The sequence below is a fragment of the Helianthus annuus genome, chromosome 8, assembly GCF_002127325.2.
Source record: "Helianthus annuus cultivar XRQ/B chromosome 8, HanXRQr2.0-SUNRISE, whole genome shotgun sequence".
NCBI classification, from domain to species: domain Eukaryota; kingdom Viridiplantae; phylum Streptophyta; class Magnoliopsida; order Asterales; family Asteraceae; genus Helianthus; species Helianthus annuus.
In genome coordinates this window covers 144191796-144201772 of record NC_035440.2, presented here as the reverse complement: position 1 = coordinate 144201772, position 9977 = coordinate 144191796, and the positions used below count along the sequence as shown (strand labels likewise).

The 9977-nt window shown below is 33.6% G+C and overlaps 1 protein-coding gene across 1 annotated transcript; it reads left to right on the top strand.

Annotated features, from left to right (window-relative positions):
- Positions 1-2355: 2355 nt before the first annotated feature.
- LOC110931641 (probable receptor-like protein kinase At1g80640) lies at positions 2356-9405 on the top strand. The gene is made up of 8 exons (XM_035976726.1): positions 2356-2638; positions 3554-3651; positions 4383-5038; positions 5503-5666; positions 6716-6777; positions 7021-7156; positions 8873-9013; positions 9091-9405. Exons 1-8 carry the CDS (start codon positions 2360-2362, stop codon positions 9199-9201), a joined length of 1647 nt encoding a protein of 548 aa, XP_035832619.1. The 5' UTR covers positions 2356-2359; the 3' UTR covers positions 9202-9405.
- Positions 9406-9977: the final 572 nt, after the last annotated feature.

Genomic DNA, 9977 nt, shown 5'->3' with positions numbered 1-9977 from the left:
AATTAAAATATATATGGTTTGAATTTTGAATTTTGAATATGGAGCCAGAATTTTGAATTTTGAACGTGAGAAGAGGTTTTTGGAATTTTCAATTAACATCAGTACTTTAATTTAAACGATCAGGGCAGACCTTTGAGTATAAGGCAGACCAAGGCAGTGGTTTGACGTGGGCCAACTTTGAATTTTAAAGTCTTTCAATATTAGGCTTTATGATGTAAGACCGTGAGGTATGGGGCTTGGGTTGGGGCTTGGGTTGGGGGAAAACGCCCAAGCCACCACCCCGGGTGGGCTTGGATTTGGGGCGTGGCCCTTGGGGCATGGCTTTCAAGTCGGGCGTGGGGCGGTATGGCCATGCTAGTTGGCTGAATCTCATTGGCTCACCCGCCACGTCAGGCGGTCTTTTTGAATTTCGAATTTTAAATTTCAAACGGTCCCCCCATCTTCTCTAACCGCCATCCGGGTCCCCCAAAGGCCTCTATATATGGTAACCCCAACCCACTGGTCCCCCCATCCCACGAATCCAACAACCCCACCGGCTACCACTTCTGTCCAACCCGCTACCCCACTGGTCCATCCCTTCTCGAACCCGCTACCCCACTTCTCTCGAACCCAACCCCGCTATGGCATCCTGGACCCATGAAGAGGAAATTGCTCTCGTCACAAGCGTCGTTGACGCTATGAAGGGTCGGCCACCGGGCCAAACAAAATATTGGGTGGAAGCATTCGGAGCCTACCGACATAACGTCGGTAACGACCGCCACAACCTCAAAGCGTTAGGCCTGTAAACGAACCGAACGAACACGAACTCAGGCATGTTCGTGTCCGTTCATTTAACTTTAACCGAACATGAACACGAACTCGAACATACAATCGAACACATTTTTTGTTCGTGTTCGTTCATTAAGAAATCGAGCATGTTCGTGTTCGTTTATGTTCGTTCGTTTAAAGCCTAAACGAACAGTTCACGAACATTAACGAACACAAACGGACATTAGCAAAAAAATTTAAGTGAATGTATTTGAATAAACAGAAACAAACATAAATTAGTATGATTGAACAACAAGTCTATCTAATATTTTACAGTTCATTCGAAAACACATCTAAATTAGGGTTCATAGATATATACTAATGAGTTATATTTATATAAGTAGTTAGAAAACCTAATATTTATATAAATATAACTATTTATGTATTTACTAAAAATTAAACGAACATAAACAAACAAACGTAAACAAGCGAACGTCCAAGAACATAAATGAACGAATGTTCATGTTCATGAACATATATGAACAAACACAAGGTGTGTTCATGTTCGTTCATTTAATTAAATGAACAAACTTTTATGTTCGTGTTCGTTCATTTATTAAATAAACGAACATAAACGAACTTCCCGCCGAACAAGTTCATGAACAGTTCATGAACGTTTGGTTCGTTTACAGGCCTACAAAGCGTGCCAACATAAATGGCGCGAGCTACGGCCCAAGCTTGAGCGTTTCAAGGCTTATTACGAAGCCGTTCCCGGTGGCGAGTTAAGCCACGAGGACCGGGTGGCGGTGGCTAACATAGAGTTTCGAGGCAAGGAAAAAGCCGTTCGACAAGATCGACCTTTTTGAAATTTATTTAACGCTTTAGGTTTGTTATTTTGTAATTTTTAGAAATTATGTAATTTTTAGTATTATGTAATTTTTAAAATTTTAATGAAGTTGTAGGTTTTTTTATAAATGTTGTGTGATTTTTTATAAATTTTTTGTATTTTTTTTAATTATTATGCCACGCGGTGCACCCAACCCAAGCCCAACCCACGCCCCGCCATACCCCGCGGCCACGTAACCAGGCGGTGGGGGGGCTCCTATTCCACGTGTCAGCATATGCCCCAACCCAAGCCCATCCCAATCCCCACCATACCCCATGGCCTAATAATGAGATAAGAAAAGCCTTGTTAGACATGCTTTCCTGCTGACACATCAGCTTTTCTTATGTCTTTGAGATTTCTCCTTTTATAGAAAGTATAGATAGATATAGATATGTCCAATACATACCTTATAATAAAACCATACAAAACATTGCATGATAAAAAACTCTGAAAGAAGTCCAGCTCAATAGCATATGCGGAAAACTGATCCAAAAAAAAACAAAAAAATTAACGATGATTTCGGTGTTCCAACGTGTTTCTCTATGGTAAAACAAGAAAGCATTGTTTAGTGGAACCTAGCCAACCTAACAATTAAGAAAGCAACAACATGTTCCATTCATATATAACAACATCTCCTGTTTGTAAACAAACCAATCAAAATATTTGGTAGAAATTTATCTTGAGCAACCGATTACAATGATCTCCATGGTCGTGTTAGAGGGGCCGATGGTTTTGACGGAGGAAAGCAGTCTAGAACCACTGCGTTATACTGTCCGGCAGGTGGTAAAGCCGGAAGATCAAGTGGTTGTCCTTGTTTTCTTTAATTCTGGCGATCTGCAACAATCACCAGTTATGTCCAGTTGTTGTATTGTAACTGATGGCAGGAAACATCAGCCAAGTGAAAGGGAAAGATACATTGCAATTCTAAGAGAGGAAATCAGTCAGCGTACTAAAAACTATATGAGGATCTTTAGACCTTTTTATAAGGAATGCAAAAATATGAGGGTAAGTTTCATGTTTTGTCCAAATAAAATTATAGATTTAATCGTATTTTCTCCCATGTTTGCTCTTTTTTCTTATGGTCATGATTTACCAGATGAGTAAACTAAGATTTATTATTATTATTATTATTATTATTATTATTATTATTATTATTATTATTATTATTATTATTATTATTTTATTATTATTTTATTTTAATCTTTAGGTGGTTTAGTAATTCCCACATGGTTTATAGGTAGCTTTAAAAGTGTGTTGGTTTTTAGGTGATCCGCTTATGCGAATAGCGGATCTCGAAAATTTCAGACCACATCCACTCGTTTGAATATTGGATCTTTTATTTCCGTATGTTAGGCTGTGATATGATTTTTTTTTTCATCTAATAACCTGTTATATTTAAATTTAAAAAAAAAATCTAAATACACCTTTTTATTTATTTTTTTACAATACACTTTTATTTAGTTTTTTACGGATATTACAATATAAATTTTTTAATAAATTTTGTTAAAAAGAAAGTTATTTCGAAAAAAAAAATTGTTTTAAAAGGGTTATCTTTTTCAAATAGCTTTGTTTTAAAGAATTAATATTGAAATCCTTGTAAAAAAAAACCAAACACGACAGTGTATTAAGATTTTTTAAAAACTTAAATATCACAAGTTAATTATAACAGAAAAATCACATTATATCATATATTAATTAATAGAATAAAAATGTAAAACAATAATTAAGAGACTTGTTATTCCCACGAGTGGATGGTTTAAGTAAAAACATAAAAACATAAAAACATAAATCCGGCACAATTAGAGCATCCCCTTACAAAAACATAAAAAACATCTAAAAACGCACCAACTCAGTTGCTACACCAATTTCAAACTGTGTATTAATTTCTTTTATATTTGCTTATGATTTTCTCCAAATCAGGTGAAGTTTATGGTAAAGATTGTCTTTGGATCAGCGATTGATGCGATTATTTCAGAAGAGAGAAACAATACAGGCGCAACTTCGGTTCTTATAGGAAGGTCTTTTACTTCTGTCTTTTTATATCTCAGTGTAGAGGGTGGTATATGGGCGTATAAAGAGCGAGGGGTACATTCAGTAAAACAAATGTAGGGTTGATTACATTTAGCAGTTAGTAGGGCTGTAAACGAGCCGAGTCGAGCCGAGCTAGACCTAGCTCGAGCTCGGCTCGAACTCGATTCGAGCTGGCTCGGCTCGAGCTCGAATTTCAAATCGAGCTGAGATTTGAGGCTCGAGCTCGACTCGATTAGAATTCGAGCTAGCTCGGCTCGGCTCGAACTAACAAAACACCGCAAAAATTACTACTTAAAAAGCCCTTAAAAATGAATTTCTTCATAAACTAAGGGCCATAATTGCCATTTAACTTAACCATATGGCTAAATATGCAAGTATAAATAGTTAATTCACTTTGTACATTGTCTTTACCTTCTTTTATAGGGGAAATACTCCCTTATTTTTTGTTTTCTAAGCGATATGTGACAAAAAAAATGAAGGATGTAAACCTTCTCGAGCCAGCTCACGAGCTCACGAGCCGAGCCAGACCAAGCTCGAGCTCGGCTCGTTTACAAACCGAGCCGAGCCGAGCTGGCTCGTTAACAACCGAGCCAATTTCGAGTCGAGCTTTCTTCAAGCTTTTTTCAAGCGAGTTTCGAGCGAGCTGCGAGCCACGAGTTTTTTGAACACCCCTAGCAGTTAGCACAGCCCTCATCGTATTTATATTGATGTTGTTCAGGAGTTTTGCGATGCAGCATGCACAATGGGCAAATCAAAGAAGCTGCAGATCATCATCAGAGAGAGATGATGCAGAAATAATTGTGTGCAATTGCAAGCCTTCACGAGATGTTCCCGAATCATCAAGAGCCCAAATTGCAGCTAATTTAACTAAAAAAATGTCAAAGATCAAGAAGAAACCCTTGTCCCATGATGAGCAAAAACCAATATATTGCACCCTCCCAAATTTTGAAGGAATTTATGGCCCTTCTTCGAGTTCTCCAAGCGTCGAAAGTACAAACGATTCTGAAGGTGTAGAAAATATTAAAGACCAAATAACATCTACATCATTCCATGAAAATGGATTTTTGGTTGAACTAAGTTGGGAAGATATCTCTGAGATAACGGAGCGGTTTAAGGACATAATTCAATTCGATTCGAGGGAGTGTTTTCAAATGTTTCGTGGGCGTCTTGAAGATCGTTCTCTTGTTTTCGTGAAGAGATACATTGGTACCGAGTGTCGATACGTTCTTGAAGCCGAAAAGAAGGCAGCTTTAACTATGTCCCATAAGAACGTTCTTGGATTATATGGTTACCACATGAATGAGAATGCCATGGCCTTGGTTTTTTCTTGTACTTCTAGAGCTGGAGGTGCACTATTGAACAGATTCTTAAATGGTTAGTGAATAATTTCTTCCATTTTTTGTACTCAAGAAAATAGAGGCTACTTTTTGGTAGTATATTCCGGTTCATTTAGGAATTCATTTGACTTTTTTTTCCTAAAAAATGTGCTTTAATTTTTTTTAGAGTAAATACTAATTTCATTCCAATCATCAGGGCAAATTACATACGGATAGCAGGTAGACGAGCAACAAACTGCGCTTTAATTAAAAAAATAAAACCTTATGACACAACATGGGTTCAAATATATTTTTGGCCATTTGTAGAGTAAGATTCAATTAATAATAATAATAATAATAATAATAATAATAATAATAATAATAATAATAATAATAATAATAATAATAATAATAATAATAATAATAATAATAATAATAATAATAATAATAATACCATTTTTTAAAGAAAAAAAATCCATTCATTTAGGGAGTCATACGTGACCGTAAATGTTGTTGACGCAGGATCTTGGAAAGAGTTGGAAAATCTATTTGAAAATAAGATGAAAATAGCGATTGGAATAGCTCAAGGTTTACGTTACATGCACGAACAATATCCACAAGGGCTTGTTGTTCATCGTGATCTACGACCATGCAGCGTCCTTTTAGGAAACAACTTAGTACCTCAGGTAGATTCGAAGGCACAAAACAGTTCATAATTTTTTTCTTTACCGAAACAGAAATTAAATTGACATTAGATAACTTAATATTGAAAAGCGTGAATTATTTAATTTCACTATCCATGTATTTTTAGAGAGAGTGAGAGATTTTTATTTTTATTTATGATAAAGTATATTGTTTTTTTTACATAGAGGTTTTTACTATAAACATAACGGTGAATTGGATATGGGATTAATTGAGGTGATTCTAATTGAAACAAAAATCAAACCCACTTGTATTGTTTTGTTAAGATGGGGATAGCTCACATAGTAAATACTCATATCTTTTAGTGGGAGGTATTGGGCTCAATCTTAAGCAAAGTGTATATTAGGATTAATTTGGTGAAAGTTAGAATTGATTAAGCATTGCCATTGAAAAAAAAAAGAGTTAAATGCCATTTTAGTCCCTGTGGTTTAGGACATTTTCCAGTTCAGTTCAAAGGTTTCATTTTCGCCCGTGGGTACAAAAAGGTTTCATCATTGCCAGTTTAGTCAACTGAGTTAACTTTATCCATTATTTCTGTTAACGAGAAAGGCAATTCGATTATTTTATATGTTCGAATTGCTCTTCTAGTTCACAAATTACATATAAAATGACTGAATTGTCATCTTCGTTAAAAGAAAAAATGAATGAAGTTAATACAATGGACTAAAAATGGCAACGATAAAACCTTTTTGTATCTAGATGCGAAAAATAAAACATTTTAACTAAACTGTGAAAATAACCTAAACCATAGATAGTAAAATGACATTTAACTAAAAAAACTTTTTATATAGTAATAATTATTTTCACCAAACTAGGGAGGAAAAAAGTTAATTAAACTTAAAAAAAAAAAAAATTGAAGAAATATTGTCAAAGTGAAAATTAAAATCAAGGTTCCACGGAATTTGGGTGATGACAGTCGGTCAAACCTCGTATTGTTCTTTGTCACATCTACAATTTGTATCAACAGTTACAACAAATTCGCCAATGTAACCTTTTTTTATGTTTTCAAACATGTTCCTTTTTGTTGTTGCAGATCACGGGCTTTGGTCATGCAAAATGGTTGACATTAGATAAATCATCGCTTACCAGGAATAGGTTAGTTTTATGTTCTAAATGAATACTAGAGTGAGATTCGGTATGCTGTGGCGGATTCAACAATTTTTCAGAGGGGTTTCTTTTGATAGATTTTCAATAATTCTTATAATTTTTTTTTCAACTCACACAATGGTCACACTTTTTTTTTTTCATTATTTCCAAACCGATCAAAACCCCAGGGATCTGCGCCTGATTATGAGGTTAATAATTTAGCTTCCGTTTTTTGTTTATGGACATGAAAAGTTGCGGGCACATGCATCCTTCTGATCCGAGTTCATTAGCATTGATAAAGTCAGATATTCTTGCATTTGGGATATTGCTATTGAGGTTGTTTTGCAAAAGATCAGCTCCAAGGGATGATAATTCTTTCGTTACATGGGTAATTATTCAAACCATTTTTTTGACTAATTTTGGATCGAACATATATACTATATTTTTAATTTTATTAAATATATTTTTAATGCTATATTTAATTTTTTTAGGTTTTTTCTTACACAATTTTTTCTTACTCAAATTAAGTCCCATCATTGAGACGACGCAACACCTCTAATCCATTTTTCAAAAGTTCCACAGCCGTTTAATTATTTTATATCACAGATAATAACTAATATAGAATTTTGTTTTATAAATAGCTTATTTGATAATAACTAATATAGAATTTTGTTTTATAAATAGCTTTTCTGAATTAATTATTTTTATTTGTCGTAAAAGTTTAATATATAATTAATATCCTATCAAATAATGTTTCTCTATTAGTTATTTATATTTAACAAATAACTTTTTAATTTTAATTAACTTTATTTCACTAACTAACTTTTTTATACATGCTAGTAACTTTTCTTTTACAAATAATGTTTTATAGGAATTATTTTATTTGACAACTAACTATTTCTATTTTGCAAAAATAATAGGTTCATAAAGTCCTAAAATAGTGTTTTTAATTTTTCTTTGTTTGTGGATCTGCTGCCACATGCATGGATCCACCGCAGCAAAGCAGAAACTAGGTCGTACAAGATTGAAACTTGCTGTGCCAAAAGCATACACGTCGTTGCCTGATATTGCATCAAGAATTTTAAAAGTCAAGTCTATATAATCAAAATTTGATTGTTAGCAAACACAAATTTATTATCATTTGAAAATAGAGTAAATTGTCATTTTAGTACTTAAGGTTTGGTCTAAATTATCATTTTAGTCAAAATATTTTTTTTTCTACTCTAGGTCTCTGATTTTTCCATTTTTTGTCATTTTGATTACATTGTCTAAGTCAGTCTAAAAATTTGGTTATAACCAGGGGTATTTTTGGCGTAACTGTTGTGTAGTGATAAACATGGGTAGTTTACAACATAATTTATAAATCTCATAATAATTTAATGCCAAAAATACCGCTGATTATATCCTGGTTTTAGACTAAGTTAGGCAATGTGATCAAAATGGCAAGAAATATGAAAAGTCAGGGACACAGAGGAGAAAAAAAACTATTTGGACTAAAACGACAATTTGAACAAAAATTTAGGGACTAAAATGGCAATTTACTCTTTGAAAATATTATATTAAAATAGTAATTTTGTTTATTAATAGAATTATAATTATAATTATAATTTAAAAACGTATTGATACATTTTATCAACCTCAACCGATTTACCTTGTGTTTCTTTGTCTCTATTTTTAATCTACTTAAATTGATATATTACATTAATGTATTGGTATGTTTTTATTTATCACTATTTTTTATATTACTTAATTGGTATATTAGAATTAAATCTTCTTAGCATTTATAAATAACTCTTGACTTTCTTTGAATTAAATATGATGTTTTAAAGACAATTCTCATGAAATTTAGATTTTAATTATAGGATAATGTTAAATTTACCATTTTATCACTCAAGTGTCTTACAAAATAATGCTATTTACTATTATATCCCTCTCAAATTTCTTGTGTTTATTTATACATGTTGCTTCGAAAGTTGTATGCGACGTAAAATTACATTTGCTTACACAAGATAGTTTTAATCTCAATGCATTTTAAGGTTAAAAGGTTGATTAACCGACCTTAAAAGACAAAGTTGTTGATATAAATGTGTTCTTTTGAATTCAGGCAAGATGCTTACTAGCTCAGCGAGCTTATCATATGTTATATGATGAATCCGAGTATGATGTTCATGGGCTACTTGTGGTGACATCAGTTGCTGCTCGATGCATTAGCACCAGACCAAATTCAAGGCCATGCATGAGCAAGGTGACCGATTTCACTACGAATTTATAATTCACTAATTTTCTTCTCGAATGATCTTTCTTTATGTTGTTTTATTTCAGGTACTTTCATGTCTAAAAGGAGAGCTTAGTTGCGCTGAGCAAACATTTCCATCAACTGAAAGCAGTCCAAACCTGGCCTCAACTCCAGACTTAAATCCATGGGATTTGTAAAAAGCTACACGAAATGTTGCGATTTAACTCGACAGCCCATATTTCAGTACAAACACACCCAGTTAGTTAGGTTCATAAATATATGCAGGAACTGTGGATATAACTTACTTCCCCCTTGTGATATGTTTCACAATTTAACTATGGATCGAGCAAAACGATTAAATAAACGATGTGATCATCGAGATGAGTACGTTGCTATTGAAATGGTTAAAGTAAACAAAATGACTGTTACTTATTATTTGATATTTTTAGAACAACTTCGTCTAGAACAATGTGTTTTGGTGTCGTGGTGAGCTGCTTCCACTGATAGAATGAAATAACAGGTACTATACCTTATCAACTCTAAATGGGTAGTAATAAGTTGATTGAACTTGTTGGATTTTCAAGAATTTCAAGTTATTAATAAAGTTGCAGTGTCTTTCAAAAATAATTTAGGTCACTATTACAGATAAGTTTTTTCATAACCTTTCGAATAGGCGCACATCACAATTATGAAGAGTCATGATGGTTTATTGGTAACCATCTCTGTTTGACAATTGGAACTTTCAATAGGTGTGACTAACTCGAACAAGAGTGTTCCATGAAACCAACACTAATCACGCGACAATTGAATCCAATGGCGGACACATGATCTTTTTCATATAGGTTCATTTTTTTCCGGTGGTCAGATTTCTCAAAACAAAATGCTAGAGTTTTCGGGCCGGACAACCGCACCGGGTCGAGCCGTCAAGTTTAGTATTAAAATCGATAGACCAATGCTTAGTAAAACATCATAA